Source organism: Penicillium bovifimosum (assembly GCF_028826915.1).
Source record: "Penicillium bovifimosum strain IBT 22155 chromosome Unknown utg000005l_segment0_segment0, whole genome shotgun sequence".
NCBI classification, from domain to species: Eukaryota; Fungi; Ascomycota; class Eurotiomycetes; order Eurotiales; family Aspergillaceae; genus Penicillium; species Penicillium bovifimosum.
In genome coordinates, this window is record NW_026622714.1 from 4,826,395 (window position 1) to 4,849,273 (window position 22,879).

Genomic DNA, 22,879 nt, shown 5'->3' on the forward strand with positions numbered 1-22,879 from the left:
CATTATGCTTGACCAGTTCCTTTGCAAGTCCTGGGTACATTCCGACCCAAAATAGCCCTATCCTTCCGCCTCTGCGCGCCAATACCCCAGGATTTTGCCCATCTTTGTTGCGCGGCGTTCACATTCAGTCTCTCTGGATCAACCTCCTATGTAACTACGAGTCCAACTTTTTTCTCCGCCTTTGTCTTTGAACTCCGGGACAACATCCTTGAGAGTCACATCGGGTGGCTTGGATCTGACAGGACACTCAAGCCATCTTTCTGGGGCTGCAGCCCTGGTACTCTCTGATATATGCCAGCAGTATTGGCGGAACCTTATCAAGTCTTCATGGTTAACTACACCTCTCACGGCAACGGTAAAGATGCCGGCCCAGATGAGGATACTTCCTATGGCGCTGCTCAGTCGCCCTCCCATGATAGGCCCGATGCCCATTACCACCATGACACGATGCTATCATCATTTGGATCTCCATCGACTTTCATCACAGATCGCCCGCTTCCACGCCAGCCTCCTCTGCATTTCGAGGCGCCGCATTATGGCCTCCCCTCTCTACGGGATAGTCTTAGACAACCACTCGACGGCAATGAATCGGAAGTCAATCAAAACACCGATCACACTTATGGGCAACGGCCTGTCCTGCACAGTGGTCAGATGAACATGCTTCCGTACCCATTTCCAGGTGAAACAGCCGACCTGGGACCATATCCTGCGCATGGGGACCCCTTAGGTTCCCACCACATATCGCACCAGGAATACAGCCACGCGGCTGCTCCCTCGCATCATCTTCTTCACCATCGAATACCATCCCAAGGACCATCATCTTTGCCGTCGAATGCGCGGATATCTAGAGTTCAGGACTCAGGGAGATCAAAGGAGACAAAGGAGCCGATAGACCTCAGCTTCTTGAACATGCCAGGTTTGCCAGAACGATTCCCAGAGCCGAAAGTGTCAAAGACCAGGTTCGGCAAGAAGGAGGATTCCGTAGTTGTGACGCTCAAGGAGCAATTCAATTTATCCTGGAAGCAGATCGCGTGGTTCTTTCCAGGGCGACAACCGGGAACCTTGCAAGTTCGTTACTGTAACCTCTTGAAGGTGAGGCATGTGGACTGGGATGATGAGAAGGTACGTTTCGTCTCCGGGCAACAGTTGGATTAGGATTTGTGCTGATTTCTGAACTCAGGATGCGAAGCTGAAACAATATATTGAAGAGTATGAGGAGAACAAGTGGCATTTCATCTCGCGGAAGATGGGGCGTCATCGTATATCACCAGAAGCATGTAGGCGGAGAGCTGCAGAACTTGAAGAATTAGAAGCTAGGGCTGACTCGGCTGAGGCTGACGCCGAAACTGAAGGCGAGACGGAACAGAGTGACAGTAGATAGGATCGAAGAAATTACGCATTACGTTGTGGCTTTTACTGTGTGTTCCCTCTAGTCAGAGCTTCCTTGTAGGTATGTTAATGTGACATGTCCCAAATCTGGATATCATACTTTGCCCTATGAGAAAAGCCCTAACGGTCTCAAAACGGCGATTCTACGCTTTTGGTCTGAACAGCTTGCCGTACCAAGCTCCCGCCAATCAGTCAATCTGACTCATCAATGCTAACGGTCCTATTGGTCAATACAGCCAGCCAATCACAGACGCTCGGGCCAAAGCGGCTTCAAACTCACCCAACCTCAAACCTCCAAACTCCCTCTCCTGCCCCAAACGCCCCGCGTCATCCACCCCCAGCACCTCTAGGACAATGTTCCTCCAACGTACAGCCTCCGCCCTCGCAAGGCGCTCGCCTGCTCGCGCTTTCACCCTCGCCCAGCGCCCCTTCTCTTCCACCATCATCCGCTGTACGTTGACTCCCCGAATGGCCTGATCCGATCACCGCACAACTGCTACCAATTCCCGCGCACCCCGACCGAGGGGCGAAGTTTTATACCATACTGCTCGATAAACGTCTACTCTTGACTGTATTTACCAGCTAACACGAATTCTTGTTACAGCCGATGCGAAGAAGTGGACTCCCAAGCAGGAGGGCAAGGTCCTGACCTTCGAGGGTTAGTGCCCTCATTCCGTCCCAATGGCAGTCAATTGCTCTTTTCTGGTCTCTGTGGCTCAATCGATACCACCAAACGACATATTTGAATATCTGCATGCAATTGAATGCCATAGAACCTCGGTTGTCGGTCATGTGGATGTCTTTTCCGAGCCACGAGCCAGACCTGTCATTCCGCTGCGAGTGTTTGTCTTCGAAGCACACTTACTGACCTCAGAATATAGAAATCAAGGTCGAGGATGACCTCCTCCCCCCGGGTGCTAAGCCCGGTACAATCCCCACCGATGTCGACCAGGCTACCGGTCTGGAGCGTCTGGAGCTCATCGGAAAGATGCAGGGCATCGACATCTTCGACATGCGTCCCCTTGATGCCTCCCGCAAGGGTATGACTTCCTCCCTACCCTTCTCGCTCTAATTTCAATGCCGAGAATAAATGACGAAATACCGACGAGATCGGCTGCTTTTTCGAACCATTGGCTGATCACGAAATCTCTACAGGCACACTCGAGGACCCCATCATTGTCAACAGCGCCGGTGATGAGCAGTACGCCGGTTGCACCGGTTACCCCGTAGACTCCCACCAGGTCAACTGGCTCACCGTATGATCAGCCCCTGCCCAGCCCAACCGGGCTACATCTCCCAGCTGCGTAGAGACTGACTCTACATCCCACAGGTCTCCCGCGAGCGCCCCATTGAGCGCTGCATGGAGTGCGGCAACGTGGTCAAGATGAACTACATCGGACCTGAGGAGGATCCCCACGCCCGTACGTTACCTACCCTATCTGCTTACCTCTCGGGTTCTCCCTATGTGATAATGAGATGGCTAACTCTTTTCCCCAGACGACCACGCCCACGACCACGGTCACCACCACCCCCCCTCACGTCGAGCCCAAGACCTTCGCCGACTACGTGAAGCCCGAATACTGGTACCGCTAGGTTCTCTAAAACCGCTTTTCTGGTTGCGCGGCGGTTCCCTTTGGTTTTGGCTTGGAAATTCACAATACAAATGTGAACGTCTTTCCTGCATGTGTCTGTCCCTGTTCTGTCTTCGTGACTTCTCTGTCTCTTTTGTAGAATAGTGCTCTAGTAGATGAAAATGAGAGTGTTGGTGCGGTTCTGATCTTGATTATGTTCTCCTGACTGTTTAATCGTCATTCTATCCTGGATTTATAGTCGCCGAGATGATAGAGCGACGCTAGTAGTCCTGTGTAGGCGTTTTGCAGGTAACGGAAGAAGGGGTAGCCAATAGAAACAGATCTAGCCTTTCTAGATGCAAATATAATCCTATATACAGCAGTACCTAGACAAGATGTATAGACAAAGACCAGATAGCCGTGCATATCCTCCAGCAACGTGGGGAGAATAACAACTCTATCGAATCTAACTTTCAACCGGAGGCAGGTGACAGGTAGAAACCCTAATATCCCAGCACCTCAAATGGAAACATCTGGCCGACAGAGAAGATACTCCGTTTAGAGCGCAATCTCATACACCAAGATCTAACGACCGATGAAGCGAAGCTCAAGGTATCTGAGAGGAGGGTAAGCAATCGCACCCCAGCCGAACCCAACATAAACACCCATCTAGCGAAAAAAAAAGATTAGTAACTTATCCATGATCGACCTGAAGAACAGGAAAAACTTACATCAGCCCCATAATCTCCGACCAACTTCGCAATCGGCCCAATATACCACACCTGCGCCATACACAGCACAGCACCAACCCACCCAATAACGAAAGCAATGAACGCAGCAATACCAATAGGCAATTTAGAAGGATCCCTCCAAATAGCCCAGTTATACCCCGTGCGGCGATGGAAGATAAACCGCTCTTCGAGAACAATAGCCATCCAGATAACGACCCAGTAGCCCATGAGCGCGAGGAAGTTAGTAAAGATATCAGCGAGGTGGGAGCGACCGGCGAGCGCGCAGACGGTGTAGATGATAGCGGCGATGGTGTTCCAGACGACGCGGGGGACGGCCTCGGCGTAGCGGCCGAGGATCTGGAAGTCGATGCCGGCGGAGTAGGTTGGGGGCACGGTGTTTGCGATCAGGCCGAGGGCGCAGATGACGGAGCAGAATTTGCCGAAGCCGTGGAGGGGGCCGAAGCCTTCGACGATTAGGGCGCCTTGGCCTTTGGCGTAGGCGGCGGCGTACTCCGGGTACTTTGTGATGCCGGAGGCTAGGCCGACGCCGCTTACCAGGGCCATGGTAAAGGAGAAGAGGAGGCCGGCTAGGGTTAGGCTGAAGAGTTTGGTTCGGGATGTGCTTTCTGGGTAGTAGACGAAGAAGTCGGCTGCTAGGGGGGTGTAGGTGACTCCGGCGCTGAGGCAGATGGAGAAGAAGGATAGTCTGTTGCCGGCTACAGTGCGGACATCGCCCTCTGAAGCGGTTGATAGATCAAATTTCACGGATGAGACACCGAATAAGATGCAGACCACGATTACTTGGGGTACCCAGGCGAAGCTGGTGCGCATTAGTTATGCAAGTATAAGAGGAATCTCGTAGACTAACCGTTCATAGTAGTGGAAGACTTGGATGCCGAATGTAGCTACTGCCCAGCTGATGATCGCGACAATGACAATGCCTGGTACGAGTTAGACGACGCTTGTTGTACGAGATTGCTGAGATACTCACCAACAGCCACAGACATGCCCGAGGGAGAGACAGCAGACAAGATTTGTCCACCAACGACGCAATCAATCAAGCCATATCCGATCATTTGGACGAGGTTCAACAAGACAATGATCTTACTAGGCCACCAGCCCATCGAGTATCTTCCAAAAGCCTACTCCTCAATTAGCCTCTGCATCAAACAAGCATATCCGAGTATCTGCTACTCACCAGAGTCCGAATACCCGAAACAGGACCCCAAGTAGCCATCCAAGATGCGGCCACGGAGCCAACCAAGGCGCCGAGAACAGCACAAACAGCCGAGTCCTTGAAGTTGAGACCGAACACCGCAGGCCCCAACATCCCAAGAGTGATATTGTTAGGCGCCAGATTGATCGAAATCCACAGCAAGAACACCTGCAGATACGACATCCAGGTCAAGCGCTTCATACGCTCATCCGAAGCGACTCGCTCAATTCCCCGCGCCTCGAGGTTATATTCGACAAGCTGCTGCTCGAAGGCTCGGAGAGCAGATCCCAACCGTGATCCAACGGGGTTGTGACGAGCAGGCGTGTCACTTGCATAGATGCCCTCATCCTTGTTGGCCGGGCCGGAGGTGTCAGGCGCGTAAGTTGTTGGTTCCTCCTTGGAGTGCACCGCTACGGCGGTGATTTCATTTTGTGAAGCCATGCTGGGAGAATGTGTTAGTATATTGCGTTGCAATTCGGAGTTTCCGAGAGTCCAAAGCGCATTCAGTCCTTTCGCTGGAATTACCCAGATCAAGTTTAACCGTATAATCTCAGAACGACAATTGTCGAACACCGGCCTTTCATGCGGGAGACTTGTCCGATATACCTTGATCGTGAGAGGATACCACGCTACTCGTCTTCATGATAGCCGTCCTCTTGTCATGCCAGAGGCTGTGTTACCTTCCAGAGTCTGAAGATAACCGGGTAGTGTTAGCGGGATTGACGATATCGAAGCATCGAAGCATTGGGGAAACGTCAATTACCTTGAGATTGGCCGTATAAGTCGAACAATTCTCGAACTGAAGTCTCACCAACAATCGTAAAGGTGAGTTCACTTAGATGTCAGTGGGGGAGGCAAAAAATGGGTCTCGATTAATCTCCGCGGGGAAGAAAAGAAATCGGAGCCCGCATTGGCATTTTTCCGCCTCCGCGACAGGCGCATGAAATCTACTTCGGGGTAACCTCAACACGGTCGGGACCTTTTGAGGGGCATATTTTGGTATAAAACGAGTTCCTTATGGACCGGATGGGAATCATATGGTATTGTTGGTCACAAAAAGCGCAAAAAGAAAGATCATCGCGCTTGTCAAGTCAAATAACGCCTGGGAGTCACAGACATAACGTTGCGCTTCATAGCGCATATAAGAAGTAAATAGGGGAGATAGGGGAAATAGGGGAAATAGGGGAAATAGGGACCAAGATCGAAGAAGAATATAAGAAAAGAAATCCAGATCACCAACTCCATCTGCCTTGTAAAATCAGTAACCTCCGTCAGCTACCGATGAAACGTGCATTGCTCTGGAATTGCCGGGAATCCGGAGAGAATGCCAAATTCATAATAGATGCTCAAGAAAACAAGATCGTCACTTCATCAGAGGTAGTTCAAGCATGTGGTCAGACATTCTTGAAATGCTCTTTGGCATACTGCTCGCAGGCCTATCGGAGAACATTAGGGTTAGATGTCAACAATGACATGCAGGAACTTAACTCACTTTAGCAGGCTTTCCCACTTTCTGGCCGATTACTTTCCACTTATTCGCCTCGTATTCCTTGATCGCCTCTCGAAGCTTCACAGACTGTGCGACGTCAGATGCGACCACGGACATTTAGTTAACAACACCCGGGATCATACCTCATCTTCGGCAAATTCTGCGTAGTGCATGTCCTGCGTGAGGTGTAAGTAAGACGAGTGTATGGGTATTGCAAATTGCTGGAGAGCATGTACCTTGTACCAGTGCTTCTTGACACTGCCCTCGGTTCGGGTCGGGAAAGTCTAGTATAACAAAAAGCCCAGGTCAGCAACCCGTAGCTTGGGTTGTCTTTTCTCATAAATTGCGCACCTTGGCTATTTCACTCCAGCTGCGCCCAGCGTCGCGCATTGTCTTAAGCCGTTGCTCCTCCTCTGCAGTCCACGGGGTATTCGTTCGTCCCTTTTTCTTGGGCGTAGCCTCGACCGGGGGCATAGCGCCGGGGTCCTCCATCCCACTACCTGAGGGATTCCCTGGAGCTGCCATCATGCCTGAGGATCCTGTCGAAGGAGAAGGGGGCCGTTTGCGCGACGCGCCGGGGTTTTGTTGAGGTAAAGGAGCAGTCGGGATGGGAATGCCTTCGAAGGTCGGAACGCGGTGAAAGGGATGCATTTGTTGTTGGGCAAGCATATGCGACGGGGCGCTAGTGGTGGCCGACGTCTTCAGGCGCTTGGATGTCGGGGGGAACTGTTCGGATGGGACCAGAAGTCAGAACAAACCGAAATCAGACGAAAACATATGAGGCAGGAACGTGACGATAACCGCGACCAGAATTTGAGGTCCCAACCCAGTCTCCCTCCCACAGCTGGAGGCCAGACGGAGATCATAGACGGGACTTACGACATGGTGAAAGACACATGCGGTTTTCAATCACAGTGTCTATTCATCTGTACATACAAAAAAGACGTAGGGGGAGGGGGAGGGGGTGTGTTTAGCAGGACCCGGTACTGGCGCGCCTTGGTCAACACTCGGAAAGCGTTACACTAAAAGACGATGACACAGGCGCATCCCAGGTAAAACCAGATGAAAGGTAACAGGAACAGTGAGGAAGGTATAAATCGCGACACAGACAAGTCCAGACTCCGACCGGAGTGTTTTTAGTGGGGGAGTTTTCAGAAGAGGGAGTGTGCTCACAGGTCAAAGTCGCATGGTCGAAGCGTCGATTCGGGGACCTCGAATTCTTCCGAATATGGGGAGAACATGAGGCTGAAAGTTGGGGGTTGACTTTGGATGAAAGAGAATGGAACCCCAAAAAAGGGGGGGGGACGAGGGAAAGGGAGAGAGAGACAAGGTACGGTAGTGAAGGGGAGAAGTTGGAGAGTTGATGAGGGAGAGAAGGAGAAGGGTAGAGAGCGGGGATGGAGTCACCTCATATCACAACATTAAGCCAAAATAATAAATAGCAGAGATTTGATTTCATTAAATAGTTTAAATAGTTGCTTGATTTCTAGTTATATATGTTATTTATTCCTTATAGCTAAATAACCACTGTTTAGAATATACTGTGTAGGTAAATATAGGGAGAAGATCAAGAAGCACGATCTCCCCCCCCCAGACTCCCCGTGTCCCCTCTTTCTCTCTATCCTAAGTCTTCCTAACCAACTCCAATCCCCTTATATCAAATGTAGATTGTTCGTGCGATTAAATTAGAATTCAGTGTCGATTCAAATGCGCCTCCAACCCCTCCCCTCTCAACCCGGTGCATTCCACAATCAGTTCTTCCCTGGCCTAGGAACCGCCCTGTCACAAATCAAGGCTGTAAAGGCCAACAAGCAGAAGTAGAAATGGCCACGTCCGGCAGCTTCCATGAGACATTTGGGCCGAAGAGACCCGCGAGTGGCCTGTTCCAGAATCCGGTGACCCGGCGAGATCTCACAACACCGTGCGAGGATGACAGGACACGCCCAATGCGAGTCAACGACGCGCCCGAAGGCCTAATTATTGCAAAGGCATCCAATGGACCCGGGAACTCATCCCGCAATCACTGGCATTCAGATCACAGAGAAGTGTCCGTCCAACCCGAGACTTGGCGGGCTAGATCAGCCACACGGTCTTGCGTGAAGCCACCGGGTATGATTCCCCTCTATGCCTCCTATGCAGGGTGTCGAGAGCATGCATGGGGTTTGAAGCAGAAAGGTTGGAGGCCCTGGTCAGCCTCCTGTTCGGTCTTAGTACCGTGCCTGGTTCATTCAATGCGTGTAGGTATATATTCGAAGAGGCCCAGCCTCTCAAGAACCTGCCGGCATTTTCTTTGTGATACACACAAATCTCAAAACCCTGGTCAATGTTCAATTGGTGACGATCAGTGACAAATGGGAACAATTGACGAGATTACTATGACGAACCTGGAAGCTGGAAACCGCTGAATTCCTGGAATCGCTAATTGATTATCTTCTGTTGCAGGATTGTGAATGCATGCAAAGGATCAGGTGTGCTAGATTGTGTCTGATGCGGCATGAGGCCCGCGCAGATTAGATGCTGCCAAGAATGACTGGGGTCAGCTTTATGATTTGCGTCGTGTCAGAGATCTCCTGTATCAAGTCCACCAGGTTTCATGATCAACGATGATCAACACAATAGATAGTTCTCAACCGCCCCAAAGGTCTGGATGTTGCTGAATTTGTCAAAACACTATCTACCTAAGCGGGATCTCTTAACTTGAACAATTGCTCGTGAGTCGTGGCTTTGCCTCAAGTATTCGAACCGCCTATGAACTTCCTGGTCATCAGTTCAAACCTCAAACTATCGACCCAATATTTAGATCGGGAGATTGATTGGCCTTCAGCAATACTCTGGTGAAAATGTTGACTGCATCTGCTTTGGGAATCTTACCGGCGTCGCCTTGCGGTGAGGCATCTAGGCCTTTCGAATCCACAGTGCAATTACCCAGCTCTTGGTTCTAACTGCAATCCTAGGTATCACCCTAGAAGCTTAAGAAGAGCCTCCAATCAAGTCCCAATGGCTCATCTATCGCATACGTTGTACGTCGTAAGGATATTTGCTCCAAACAATGGCCGCATCTCCATTCATTTCGTTGATTCGTCTCTGCGCGCCGTTTGATCGCATTGGACTACATAGCTGCCCTTAGAACAGGCGCTTGTCGACGCTACCAAGTTTGAAGAAAACTTAGCAGCTACGGACGAGTTCGATGTTTCTTGCCATTCTTTCTCTTTTGTTTTTTGATATACATCGCCTTCGGCCGTTAGAATGACCTACCTAGATATATCTTCTTGCCGCACCCGCAATCTTACCTTGAACAGCACATGTTAACCTGATGGAACCAGACACTATGCAACTAGGTAGACCTCTCCTGAACATCAGGGTCTTTCTTCTGTCAGTTACTAGTAATATCGATCTTCTACCTTCACATGTTTTGTACAACTGTTTTGATCTGACGTCAACTCACGTGAGTCGGGAGGACACGCGGCCTGGAGCTCTAGTGGATCACCGATAACGAACTCCGACGGGACTCCAACATCTCCAATACCTACTGCCTACTACCTATTAACTACAGACGACATCTCTTCCTTTTTAGCTGGAGAACCTATATACTCCACAAGTTCTCTACCTTCAAGTATACTCAACCAATCTTACTCACCCTCAGCCAGATCCCTGGCGTCCACCTCTATGCTGATAGCTTGACGAACCCACGTCCACATTCACCCCCGCATCTATTTCACTCTCTGCTTGTTCGACCACAACCTTTTAACCATGGTATCTTGGAATCCCTTTCGCATCATTGGAGACTTGTCTCATCTTGGCTCAACATGTGTCTTAATTTGGGCTATCCACAAGAACAAGAGTGCCGAGGGTTCGTCCGCCCTTGAATCAGATCAATCGAGTTAGGATAAGAGGATACTGACACAGACACTTGTTTACAGGCATCTCACTCCTTACACAGATACTTTATGGAGCCGTCTTTGTCTTCCGATATCTTGACCTGCTTCTTCCCTCCACATACAGGACTGGCGGGAGAGGGTCATGGCACGTCATTTGGAATATCTCCTTCAAGCTCTTCTACCTGCTCTCGTCGGCATACCTGATATTTCTGATGATGAAGGTCTACCCGCGCACCAGAGAGCGGGAGCGTGCGTGGAAACTCGGCCTGTGGTCTGTGGCAGGGTCGGCCATTCTAGCTCCCATCTCAATCTGGCTTTTGGAAAACGAGGTCTACGTTCCATGGATAATTGAGGTAAGTAGAACGGAACACAACCCTCCATCTGCTGCAAGCTTACTAACACTTTTAGTTTTGCTGGGCTTTCTCCATCATTCTTGAGTCTGTGTGCGTGTTGCCGCAGCTGCTTCTACTTCGCCAGACCACCGTGCCGACGGTCATCGACTCATATTACCTTCTTGCTCTAGGCTCATACCGAGCCTTTTACATTCTCAACTGGATTATCCGCCTCTTCAGCAGTGCGCCCTTCAATGACTGGATTGCGGTCGTGTTTGGAATTGTCCAAACTGCCTTTTACGTCGACTTTGCCTGGGTATACTATTCACGTCAGCGGGTCAAGCTTCGCAACGGTGGCGTTGTCGACTCCGAAGACTATGGAAACAGTTGGCTAGTGAATCGCGTGGTCAATTTCCGGGCCTCGCGACAATCTACGGACGAAGAGCAGCACCTTCAAGATGACGGGGAGGGGTTGAATGGTGCACCAAACCACAATCGGTGGGGTGCTCGTGGGATTTCCATCGCAGCAGATGATACATTGGAGACCAACGCTCATAACAAGAGCCAGCGCCAAAACGACAGTTTAGATGGATTCTCGGGTGACGAGGATGAAAGTGATCACCTCCGGGCCAACACCTCTCGATGAGCGATGATTATCTGCAAGTCACTTTACTCACGACATGACAGATCCGCGCCCTGGTCATTCTGTTTGTTGGATATCCTATAGGGCCTATAGGTTCGGTTGGCTGCATGGGAAGACCCGTCACAGAACCGATCTGGACCACATCCCGGGAATTGATACCCATGTTTCTTCTGTCAGGCTCTTCACGATAGGTTCAGAAAATGAACCTGCACGTAGTACTACCTAGTCAGGCCCAAGTGTAACGGGGGCCGTTTTGTCCAAGTTCCTCGATGCGACCTAAGAGGACAAATCTAAGCATCTAGTGTCGTCAGTTTCCAAGGTACTGCATGTATCTAAATCGCATTGGAATCCCCTGAGGCAACAAATGCATTATCTTCAAGCCACCCGAAGATGTCTTTGAAGGTAACCAACCTTTCACCTGGGTAAGGTTGTTGGCCATGTGCCCAGAGTAATGAATGATTTCCAGGGCCGAGAGCATTATTCGAGAAAGAAACGGCGCGGGATAAACACTAAAGCGAAACGGGGACGCCACGTAGTAACCGCTGTAGTGCTCTAAAGGTCCCCAGTGCTGGAATTGGGGGCCAAGAAGCATCTTCTAGGCACAAATCGTCATCCCAGGGGAAGTCTGCAAGTAATTTCTGTTGGAATATCATTCAAGTCAGCCAAAAGTTTTAGTTGGTGATATAACCTGTTACCTATTAACCTTGCAATATTCCATGTTGGAGATCCAACTCAATTGTGATGTGTAAGTAGAGGAGATAGATCAAATAGAGGTGAGCGTACAGAGGCTAGACAGTAGACACTGGCTTTTTATCGGGGCGCTTAGAGGCCGAGGCCGAAGCTCGGGAGCAAACGGGAGATCACAGATCTAAAGGGAAAGGGGAAGAGAAAAATGATTTTCTTCTCTCTATCTACTCTATACACAGAAAAAACCAGATTCGGGGAAATAACGTGAACAAAGAAAAGTTCCGTGTTCCGTTGTTCTCTACATCTACTAGAGTAGTACACGAGTCGGGACTCGGGAGCCTGCATCGGCGCTTAACCAGCGGTCATGAATTCTCCGCTCAAAGCCACCAAGCGGCTCGTCAGCCTCAAAAGAATTTGAGCCTTTCGCGTGCATCTGGAGCCAGTCAAGAGCCGCCCATGAGCCTCTTGAGAAATGCATCATTATGCATGGATCATGATCCCTCCATCCCATAACCACTCTGCTGGAACTGACTAGCCAGTTGAGGTCTCCTCTTTTCTGCCTTTCAGGTTTCTAGAGTCTTCGAGGTTGTATCGAGATAGCGAAGATGCTTAGGCTGTCAACGAGGCTGACAGATGCAGAAAATGCGCAGGTATGGAGACTGGGAATGTCCGTCCTAATGGGGGCCATATCGGGGTTCGGGGGTTAAACACCTCTACATTCAAGGTCTCATTCTCTTGAATGAAGTCGTCGAGAGCTATGCTTTCCTCTGACAGATATAATCCAACACATATTATACGTATTGTGATATGAGATATCGATGGGGTCTTTTCCAACATGTGGACCTCTCCAGTACTCTAAGCGCCTACGCTTTGTCTCTGCAGCAGATTATCCAGCAACAACCCTAACTCCCCCCGGTCTTGTCTGTTTGATCTGATTTGATGTTTCATTTTACCTTCCCGCTACAGTGGGTCTGAAGTCTTTGACTTACCTCACTCTACTCACAATGCAGAGTCTGAGCCCCTTCTGGGGATGGGGGCGGAATATGGATATCAACATTCGGACTATTGGGTCCGCAGCGCTTAAATACAGGCCCTCGTGGAGTCTTACTGAATTCCCCCAGGTTGCAATGCGGCACAGTGCTCCTCGGCGGTACTGACCTCTGTTTTGGTGCTCTCTGAGCCTATAGTTCATTACTGCGACTGACAGTTCACACCCTGCCTCGCGAGGCATCCCGGTGCTGGCTGTGATATCTCTCAAAGCGGAGTATAGGCGGACTGCATCTATGCTCTCGAATCTTTCCCCTCTTCTCGTGAGATGAATCTTATAAAATCGATCATCGTCGACGGGAATGCAAAACCTTCTCTTCAACACCGGAGTCAGACGGCCATCTTATACACAACCCTAACGCTTTCAACCACTATCTTCCAGCCGCCTGCAGTCCCGCATCTTCCCCTGCCTCGAGTTTCATAACTCGTTTCACATTCTGCTACTTCGGCGGTTATCCTCCACCCAGAACAACGCAGTGGACTGTGAATTGACTAGAATCCGAGTCCCATCTCCCGCCATCAACCAGTCAAACACATCATGTCTCATCACCCTGATGTCCCTACCTCTGAGGAGCTGCAAGAGTACTACGAAGGCGTCCAAGCTCCCTGGCCCAACTCCCAAACCGTACGTCTCCAATGTCCATCTGAAACACATTTGCATACATCTGACACAAAAACCTAAGTCCCCATTCATGGCCGTCAACCACCCTTACTGTACAGAGCCTCTAGTCCCACCCAGCGTCTTAACCCCAATCAGTCTCCCAGACAGCTCATTCCGTCCCAGCCCAGCCCTCAGTCACCACGCCCACGACTATCGCCAAGACTACCAATACACCCTCAACGACCCCATCTCCGCCCCGCAAGGCCTCGGCATCTCCGCCCCCTTCCCAAGCAACTTCCCCCAAACCTCCGCCCCAAATGCCGCCTACATGTACGCGCCAGCGCCAACGGATCTCCCCCATTCCATGATCCAAACCCCGGCCCAGTCTCCGTCGGCTCCGCCCCCATCCAAGCGCGTCAGACGCACCTCACACACACCCTCGCGCGACCAGCAATGTTTTAACCCAATCAACATCGCGCCTAACCCTGAAGGCATCATGCGCATGGAACACGACCGCCGTGTTTCCCAGATTTCTCAGCCTTCCCAGCCTTCTCCGCCTGTTTATACCCGGCCGCGGGCTCCGGGACGGGGACGCAGGGATCCTGAGGCGGAGACGGAAGATGCGTTTGTGGAGGAGTTGCGGATGGAGCGGGTATCGTGGAAAAATGTGCGTGCGGAGTTTATTAAGAGGTTCCAGAAAGATGCGTCTGAGGCCCGGCTGCAGATGCGGTTTCTGCGTAGGAAGAGGGAGCGGATGGCGCGTTGGGAAGATTCAGATGTGAGTATGTATTGGGATCTATCGTCTTTGGTGATTGGTGCTAATACATGGTATAGGTCGAACTTCTGATCCACGCTGTTGGTATTTGGGAGAGAGATAAGTTTCAGTTTCTTTCCGATAAGGTGAGGATGTTTTTCTTTTTTTTTCTCAATGTTGGTATTCGAACAGGTCTGATATGTTATAGATCAAAGAACTTGGAGCTACGAGGCTGTACTCGGCGGATCAATGCAGGACACAGCTTCGACTGCTAGAGGAGAAAGAACAACAGCGTTCGGTTGGATCACCGTCTGCTATGTCAGATCCTGCTCCTACTACACCGATTGTCTCTCGAAAACGAGCTAGGGCTCAGTCCTTGGAGCTGGAGTGTCACAACGAGGAAGACTTCTAGATTCATCTATCTTTCTATCTTTTCACCTTTAACCATCTAATTTTCCTTTCTTCTTCTTTATTTTATATTCTATTCTCAGCATCTTCTGATGTCTTCTTACCCTTTTCTCATTGTCACTTCTTCTTCTCTCCTTTCATTCTACAGTTGTGACTGACTTACACCTACTTTGCCCTGATTGTAGGACCGCTTTTGCATAGCCTGGAGTGTCGCCCTTAAACCGTTGTTTTTGCTTCATTATTCATTGCCTATAGTCAATCTCATATTCTACCTCATACTTTGGTTTAAAAAATCTACACCTGATATCTCCTAATCTTAATGTCATATCGGGAACGTGCATTGTCGCTGGGATGGTGCATACAATCCCTGCTCTAAGGCTGCGCAGTGTTTTATAGGAATGCATATCGAGTGGCTATTTTTGAACGTCAAGTAATTGTTAGCTTGCATGGAGATACTCCATACCCACCTGAGCTGATTTCATTTGATGTAGACTCGAAGATCTTTTGGTATATGAAGTATGGATATCTATTTTGTATTGGACAACCAACGATGCAAGCTATTCAGCATCAGAATCAAAATCCTCCTCAAGAACAGGGAATGTCAAAAGAGCAGCAATGCCACCCAGACCCTCAAGACGCCTCCCACTTTCATGATCCGAGCTAAGAATCCGCACCTCACCACCCTCAACATCACGAACACGATCTACAAGCCCCACCCAGCGTTTCCGCTCAGCGATATCTTGTGACCGGAACAACCGATTCGAAACAATCAGCACTCCGCCACCCCGCCCAACAGCCCCCTGTTCAACCGCAGACTCAACCTCACGGGGTCCATAGGTTGCTTTGTTGGTTTCCTTGCGCAATTGCTCCATAAAGTCATCCATCAACTTGGTCTCCCGGGCGTACTTGGTATCAGCCAAGAGGGTCTTGACGGCGGGCGACTGCAAGACCTCCGATAGCGAATTTGTGTACCCAGATGCGGAATGCACAACCGCGAGACTGGGGAGCAGTCTCTTAAGACCGGGAGCTGTTGTTGATGCTTCGGCTTGGATATACTTCTGGAAACCAGAAGCGACAAAGCCGGGTGAGGCGAGAAGAACTGGTCGTACGGGTTCGTTGCTGGCGCCTGACGTGAGACTGGTATTGAACTCCATTTGGCGAAGTAGGGTCTCGAGAGTAGTTTTGTAAAATTTGTTCATTCCCTGTAGTATTCCGTGTAAGCTTGGAGCCAACTATTTCATTGTGCACAACAACGGGTATCGAAAACTCACTTTATCATGGTCACCTCCTCCTTGCCGTTTCCGAGGTACAGACATCTCAACCTTCTGCTTCATTATCGTCTGGAACTGACCAATAAAACAGATATGAGCCAATCCCTCCTGCATAACGACTGCTACGGCCTCCGCACGACGCTTGCCACCCTCATCGACAGCGTCCTTGAGTGACTCAATCGCAATGCTGTCCCATCCGGCACCTTCTCCATCTGCACCAGCTTCTTTTTCTAACGTGAAATTGCGGTTCAGCTCTAAATCGAGGGTGTGGAATTGTCCGATCTTTGTGTGCGGTGTTTCGTTGATGATCTGTCCGGAGACATGGAGCTGAGAGCTCTGCGGGTCAAAGTCGAGATTCTTCACGCGGATGACGAGGTTCAGGTGGACGCGCGCTGAGCTTGTGGACCCGGTATCTTGCACTGTGGTCACTCGGCGGATTGCGCTTGCGCGGAGAATATCGCCTGGTCGGATTAGGTTATATGCGTGCCACTGGATTCATGCGACTTTGTCAGATAACGGTGGATCGCCTATACGGGGGATGAGGGCTCAGGTACCATATCTTCTGGCTCTACTGGGCACAATGTCACTGAGCCGGAGCCATTGTGCTCAATCTTGTTCTTGATACAGCGCATTGCTGTGGTGATATCGTGGTATTATGGGGCGAAGTTGGGGAAGATGAAATGCGTCGGATGTTGTTATTGCGATGTCGTCATATGTTCACTTGAGATTGCGCAGATCTCAGATATAATGGGCTTTCTTATGAAGCGGAAAGTATGTTTCCGATGCTCTGGGAAGATTCTATAAAGCAAATGTTCGAGTTGATCAGCCTGTTGTAACTTGTGAGGCCGCTGGCCATCTTCAACCTCCAACCCCACCACTTTATACTGCCAATTATGTCCGCCTATTGTCCGCGGCGAGACACTCTGCAACATTGAACAAACTAAGCTCTACTAGTTCTAACTTCACGGGTGATTTTTATCCGCAGTGGGTGGCACTGGGTGGCACTGGGTGCCACTGGGTACAGTGGGTAGAGCTTTTATTCAGTATTTCAATTGCTCAGATGACATGAACTCGAGTATACACTTACCTCTAGCTGCCAAACCGCACCTTTCGCACCTTATCAATGATCCCAAGCCCTAATCAGATTAGATTGGGGCACGGTTGACGTCAAGCCTCTCAGGTACCGGCAGACTCTATCGGTACCGGTGCCGATAGCAATGGAGTTCCATTCTGGTCCGGTGTATCATTCCGAGGTTGGCAACTTGGCAAGTTCACCGGAATGACTCAAAATGACTCCACTAAGTCCACTCCAACTGGAAGAGCAAACATTGCCACGTACATCTCTCTGGATAAGACCCTGAAGTTGTACAGCACTCCGTTTGTCCGTTTAGACAGTAGTTACTCATATGACCCACGCCGCATAATTCAGCCATGAGATGTCCAATTGATGCCCGTCTAAGGCCGTACTACCCCCCACTTTAGATGGCGTGAATCCTCGGCAGGTGGGCAGGTTGAAATAGGAACCAGCCCTGAATGGTCTGTGGATCCCAATCTTCTATCATATAACATCACTCCTGCCCATCTCTCTACCTTCACAGTACAACCATCGAACAATACACAACCATGGCTCCTACCTCACTGCAATCTACCTACAAGCTGGTCTCAGGCTATGAGATCCCTGTCGTTGGCTTCGGTGTAAGTATAGCCTAGTTAGTACACATTCAGTTTGCGTGACTGACACTTACCTCCCGAATTAGGTTTACCAAACGTGCGTCCATCATTGCATAAACCATTCCTGACCGATTGGATTAACTCATCTCTTAACAGACCCCCCGATGTCACCGAGCAAGTGACCCGCAAGGCCATTGAGATCGGATATCGCCATGTAAGCAGAATGCCACGGAGGAAGCATTGCCAATTCTGACAATTTTGTTGCAGGTCGACAGCGCCAAGTATTACGAAAACGAATTGGAGAGCGCGGCTGCCATCCTGAACTCCGGAATTGACCGCTCGAAGCTCTTCTACACCAGTAAGGTGCCCACGAGCTGCATGGGATATGAGAAAGCCAAGAAGGCCATTGAAGAAAGCATCGCGGCGGCGAAGGGCCTCGGCTACATTGATCTGTACGAAATATATCTGCTCTCCAACGATTCAAAGGAGTAGACAACTAACCTTGTTATCAGGATGTTGATTCACGCACCCTACGGCGGCAAGGAGGACCGCCTCGGCGCATGGCGCGCACTCGTGGAGGCCCAGAAGGCTGGCCACATTCGCTCGCTGGGTGTGTCCAACTATGGTATCAAGCAACTCGAGGAGCTGGAAGAGTACATCAAGAATGGAGGCGGTGGACAGATTACTGTCGGCCAGTATGAGATTCACCCGTGGTGCCCACGTAACGATATCGCGGCATGGTTGCAGAAGCGTAACATCGTTGTTGAGGCATACTCTCCCCTCGTGCAAGCGACACGCATGAAGGAGCCAGTCTTGCAGGAATTGGCTAAGAAGCACGGAAAGACGGAGGCTCAGATTTTGATCCGTTGGAGCTTGCAGAAGGTACGTTTCATGACTCTCGTGTTGCCTGGAGATTCCATAATTAACCTCGCTTCTCAGGGATACGTGCCCCTGCCCAAGTCAGTGACCGAATCTCGGATTCTGGAGAACACCCAGGTCTTCGATGTCTCTTTGTCGGATGAGGATATGGCTAGCCTGAACTTCAACACCCATGAGCCCGTGTGCTGGGACCCCGCCCGGGACTGCAAGATCTAGATGACGTCAACCGATTAGCGGGAATCTAGTAGCTGACTGACAATAGATTCATAGTCTCATGGATGATAGAATTAGAATTATAAATGAAGTATCTAGACATCAATTGAATCTTCATAGAAAAAGTAAACAAACAGTGGCAAGGCTAGCCCGATCAGGAAGTAAGTTGTTGTTGACTTCGCGGTTGGCACAAAAGTGTCACACCGCCAACGAAACCCAACAATCACCAGTACCGCCAGGTTCCCTCGTCCCTCAATACAACAGCAACACACCATACCCACCCATCTCCATGAACGCACAAGTAGCAGGCAGTCGCTGCGACGGTTGCCCGAAACATGCCGGATGAGCCTCCACGGCGCATCATCTTGGAGAAATCCAAGACCGTTAAACGCCGGTACCAGCGCAGCAACCAACGATTCCAATTCACTGCCTCCCAGATCGAACGGCTAGACCGCGAGCAGGAACGAGAAAAAAAGGCCAAACAGTTACGCGAAAAGGAAAAGAAACGCATCGCTAATAAGAAGCGGAAGGCTGAGCAGGAGGCGCGCGCCCGAGAGGAGCGCAAGCGTCGTGGCCTTCCGGATCCTAATGCACTGGTCCCGTCGAGTCAGCCGTTGCTGTCTATGTTTTTGGGGGCTGGGAAGCGTCAGTCTTCTGCTGTTCTGGAGAATAAACCGAAGTCTGCGTCGGAGCCTGCACCAGAGCCTGCACCGCAGCCTATACCAGAACTTGCACCAGAGTCTACAACTACGGAGACGGAGTCACATAATGTGAATATGCATGGGATGAATACGGACCTTGGGAGTGAGGGTGGGGATACGGAACCTGATTCGGATGCCTTTGATGACTTGGACGAGGAATTAGAGAAGGAGCTATCTCTACTTCAGGATGCAGGCGTTAGTAATGCTGGAGGTCCTGCGGAGCTTGAAGTTGGCTCCGATGCCTTCGATGACATGGATGGTGAATTGGAGAATGAGCTACCTGAATTACCGGATGCAGGCATCCTGGCAGAAACTGAAGGTCCTGCAGAACCTCAAGGCCAAGGCATTGGAATCGAGAAGCCTGCGTCCGATGAATTCTCCGACTGCTCGGCATTTAATGACGAAAATATCATAAAGGAAGCTGAGGCGGCAATTAGAAAACAAACAATTGGCGAGAACACGAAGAAGTCCTCTCCATTCGAGAGATCACCTTTAATGCAGCCTCCAGCCTCACATCGGCCGACTGTGCCTACACCACCACCACCACCACCACCACCGCCACAATCCTCTTTCTATGAGTCGTTCCAATTCGACCCTGTCGATTTACTCGAAGCCGAAGCGGCTATCATCAGTCAAACGAATGACGACGAAACGAAGAACCAGTGTTCATCGAAGAGTGTAACCATTCGAGAACCTCCTGTGTCGGATCGACCGCGCAATGTCCCCATACTAGCGTCTTCTGTGGGAGATTCCTTTCGAGACGAGACTGCTGATTGGATTGAAGAAGCCTTTGCACATGGAAGCGGCGATCCTTTTGGCGGACCAAATCAGATATCCTCATGAAACTCCTTATGGTCAAAGTAGATCGTGTTGCCTGGCAGCATTCTGTTGAAGAGTTTGCGGACTTTGGTATAATACACTGCGAGAACCTAAACCGTAGTAAAGACTGGAATCTTCATTTTCAATGCTCTATTCATTACTCGACCTTCTAAATGCTAGTACTATGTGTAAATGCTAGTACTATGTGTAAATGCTAGTATGTGTAACGCGACGCTATGAAACAAATGCAAATGCAACGCCAAATCGACTTTTTGTTTTGCTCGTAACCCATCATAGCTTCACCTGGAAACGCGGGTGGGTACGAATCCTCTCTCCATACTTGTAGAACAGGAACGGCACGCCGCACATCGCCAGCGAAATGAACGCCAGCAGGGAATTACCCCATCCAAGTCCCAAACTGGCATACATCGACGGACCCGCCAATGGCAGCAGGGCACCAAGCAACGACCGCAACGCCGTGTTAGCCGCGGTGACGGAAGCCGCGTAACGCAGATACGAATCCACCAAGTAAGTGCTGGTGGACATAAACACGGCCATCAGTCCAATGGCAAAGAACCAGGTGCCGAGAATGGGCACAATCCAATGGTCCCCCCTCTCAGCCGACCAGCCATACCAGAACAAGCCCGCAGGCATAAACCAGCAGCCGACCATCATGGGCAACAGTCGGGATTCCGGGGTGAAACAGCCGCGCTTGGAATGTTCCTGGGCGATGCGATTGGAGACACCGCCGGTGATGAGCAGGCCCATCAAACTGCCGATTCCGAAGCCCAGGAACGATAGGCCTGCGGAGCCGGAGCCGAACCCGTATTGTTGTGTGAAGATGGTTGAGATTGTGGTGAACATGAGGTAGAGGTAGCCGTATGTGGTGGCGGCGAACAAGGCCATAAGGAACACGATGGGGGAACAGAAGAGCAGCTTCAATGGGCGGGCTAGCGCGGTTGCGAACAGATGAGGGCTGAGTTTGCCTTTGTAGTGAATTGAGCGGAGATCAGGGTTGCCGGTTTCCTTGCGCAGACGAGCGGCTTTGCGTTCGAGAACTACGGGGCCGTAGGATTCACGATACCAGATGATCGTCAGGAACATCATCACTCCAGTCTATGTATCGTTAGCTGTCGGTCCATGGAGGGAAAATATGAAAGAATAGGATAGAGTATACATACAGTGATAGCAATCACCCAAAAGACCCAGCGCCAGCCCTCCGCTTCAGCCAAAAAACCGCCTGCGACGGGACCGACGACCGGTCCAAGAATAGGGCCCATCGCCCATATGGCCATGATACCGGCACGTTTCTCCTTGGGAACCATGTCGGCGACAGTGCCGGAGCCGATAGTCAGCGGGCAGACGCCTGCCATTCCTGCCAGCAAGCGGAAGACAATCAGTTGCGGCATAGTCTGGGCGACAGCGCAGGCGATGGTGAAGATCAGGAAGAGGATGTTGCAGCTGTGATACAGCGGGACACGGCCATAGATCTCGGATAGCGGTGCGATCAGGAAAGGTCCAAAGCAGTAGCCCAGGATATAGACGGAGACGACAAAAGAACCCAGCATGGTGCTTTTTACATTAAATTCGGCCATGACATCGCCAACTCCCGGTGTAAACATCGATGAGGCTAGAGGACTATTGGCTGTTAGCATCTTTCTAGGTACAACGGGGATATTACCCGTTGCAACTCACGTTATGAATGTATTGAAGGCCATTAGGACCAACTGACGTCCCTTTTTCCATGTCGGCCAGTTAAAAGGGTTCTCCGTATCGTTAGGGCCATCGAAGTCGACCAGATTAGGGTCTTGTTTTTCTAGTTCGGGAGCCTCAACGTTGACGGTCTGCTTTTCTAGATCTGCCATGATTTGATTATCGCATACCCCTCCTTCTGAGGGGAGGTGCTGCACATATATGAGCTACCGGGTAACGGCACAGAAAACCTGATAAAATTAGATCTTTTTTTTCGTACCTCGATTTCTCCACTTCAACAAGCCTCGGCCCACCGGTTTCGACCAGTCGGGAGTTTTGCGTCCCGACTCCCGTAACCCGTTCTTTGTGTTCATAACCGAAGGCCCCACTGCATAACTGGAATAAATCATAACACGGAGATACGTTTAGCCTTGAATTGGATCAGAGGCTATGGGATTGAAGGTGGGATGTATGAGATCCATCTACTGTGTGTATTTATGTACAGATCAGTTGACAAGTAAGGTATCAAAGACACCTGTAAAATGTAAGTATCGAGGAGCCAAGCCTGGGGTCATTGCTTAGTACTGGATAGGGCCGTGCCAAGAGAATTGGAAGATAAGGACGACCTGTTTCCGCTATCCATAGTATGGGCCTACTTACTGCGTAGGTAGTCGCTTTATGACTATATAGATGTGGAATGGCATAACCATATATAGACCGAGCAACTCAGTCTCCTGCCTAACAATACATACATACGAATGAGATGCATAGAACTTTATGCATAGTATCACAAGTAATCAACTTTCGGCAGGTTACCAGAGTAAATTGACGAGAAAATGTGAGATACTTCACATGCCTACCAGATAGAGCATCTGGGTACTTTGCGT

The 22,879-nt window shown here is 50.3% G+C and overlaps 9 protein-coding genes across 9 annotated transcripts; 5 read left to right on the forward strand and 4 right to left on the reverse strand.

Moving 5' to 3' along the window:
- Positions 1-291: 291 nt before the first annotated feature.
- Positions 292-3,186, forward strand: N7515_007050 (uncharacterized protein; the record flags this gene model as incomplete). The annotated part of the gene is made up of 10 exons (XM_056667794.1): positions 292-1,122; positions 1,181-1,373; positions 1,434-1,446; positions 1,626-1,840; positions 1,994-2,047; positions 2,271-2,429; positions 2,545-2,645; positions 2,720-2,810; positions 2,887-2,972; positions 3,121-3,186. The coding sequence occupies 10 exons, from the start codon at positions 292-294 to the stop codon at positions 3,184-3,186; spliced, it is 1,809 nt and encodes a 602-aa protein (XP_056521390.1).
- Positions 3,187-3,545: 359 nt separating this feature from the next.
- Positions 3,546-5,348, reverse strand: N7515_007051 (purine-cytosine permease family protein; the record flags this gene model as incomplete). Its single annotated transcript, XM_056667795.1, has 5 exons — positions 3,546-3,629; positions 3,692-4,511; positions 4,560-4,632; positions 4,683-4,833; positions 4,890-5,348. 5 exons carry the CDS (start codon positions 5,346-5,348, stop codon positions 3,546-3,548), a joined length of 1,587 nt encoding a protein of 528 aa, XP_056521391.1.
- A 953-nt stretch (positions 5,349-6,301) lies between these two features.
- Positions 6,302-7,637, reverse strand: N7515_007052 (SANT/Myb-like DNA-binding domain-containing protein; the record flags this gene model as incomplete). The annotated part of the gene is made up of 7 exons (XM_056667796.1): positions 6,302-6,343; positions 6,400-6,483; positions 6,540-6,572; positions 6,633-6,680; positions 6,748-7,122; positions 7,333-7,402; positions 7,570-7,637. 7 exons carry the CDS (start codon positions 7,635-7,637, stop codon positions 6,302-6,304), a joined length of 720 nt encoding a protein of 239 aa, XP_056521392.1.
- Positions 7,638-10,146: 2,509 nt separating this feature from the next.
- N7515_007053 (ER lumen protein-retaining receptor) lies at positions 10,147-11,252 on the forward strand (the record flags this gene model as incomplete). The annotated part of the gene is made up of 3 exons (XM_056667797.1): positions 10,147-10,246; positions 10,317-10,627; positions 10,683-11,252. 3 exons carry the CDS (start codon positions 10,147-10,149, stop codon positions 11,250-11,252), a joined length of 981 nt encoding a protein of 326 aa, XP_056521393.1.
- A 2,269-nt stretch (positions 11,253-13,521) lies between these two features.
- N7515_007054 (uncharacterized protein) lies at positions 13,522-14,750 on the forward strand (the record flags this gene model as incomplete). Its single annotated transcript, XM_056667798.1, has 4 exons — positions 13,522-13,608; positions 13,667-14,362; positions 14,419-14,484; positions 14,547-14,750. 4 exons carry the CDS (start codon positions 13,522-13,524, stop codon positions 14,748-14,750), a joined length of 1,053 nt encoding a protein of 350 aa, XP_056521394.1.
- A 553-nt stretch (positions 14,751-15,303) lies between these two features.
- Positions 15,304-16,649, reverse strand: N7515_007055 (putative translation factor pelota; the record flags this gene model as incomplete). Its single annotated transcript, XM_056667799.1, has 3 exons — positions 15,304-15,948; positions 16,018-16,506; positions 16,572-16,649. The coding sequence occupies 3 exons, from the start codon at positions 16,647-16,649 to the stop codon at positions 15,304-15,306; spliced, it is 1,212 nt and encodes a 403-aa protein (XP_056521395.1).
- A 991-nt stretch (positions 16,650-17,640) lies between these two features.
- N7515_007056 (aldo/keto reductase family protein) lies at positions 17,641-18,783 on the forward strand (the record flags this gene model as incomplete). Its single annotated transcript, XM_056667800.1, has 6 exons — positions 17,641-17,712; positions 17,775-17,785; positions 17,845-17,902; positions 17,956-18,140; positions 18,201-18,570; positions 18,628-18,783. 6 exons carry the CDS (start codon positions 17,641-17,643, stop codon positions 18,781-18,783), a joined length of 852 nt encoding a protein of 283 aa, XP_056521396.1.
- A 332-nt stretch (positions 18,784-19,115) lies between these two features.
- Positions 19,116-20,324, forward strand: N7515_007057 (uncharacterized protein; the record flags this gene model as incomplete). The annotated part of the gene is made up of 1 exon (XM_056667801.1): positions 19,116-20,324. The coding sequence occupies one exon, from the start codon at positions 19,116-19,118 to the stop codon at positions 20,322-20,324; it is 1,209 nt and encodes a 402-aa protein (XP_056521397.1).
- Positions 20,325-20,591: 267 nt separating this feature from the next.
- On the reverse strand, positions 20,592-22,165 carry N7515_007058 (MFS transporter; the record flags this gene model as incomplete). The annotated part of the gene is made up of 3 exons (XM_056667802.1): positions 20,592-21,416; positions 21,482-21,938; positions 21,996-22,165. 3 exons carry the CDS (start codon positions 22,163-22,165, stop codon positions 20,592-20,594), a joined length of 1,452 nt encoding a protein of 483 aa, XP_056521398.1.
- Positions 22,166-22,879: the final 714 nt, after the last annotated feature.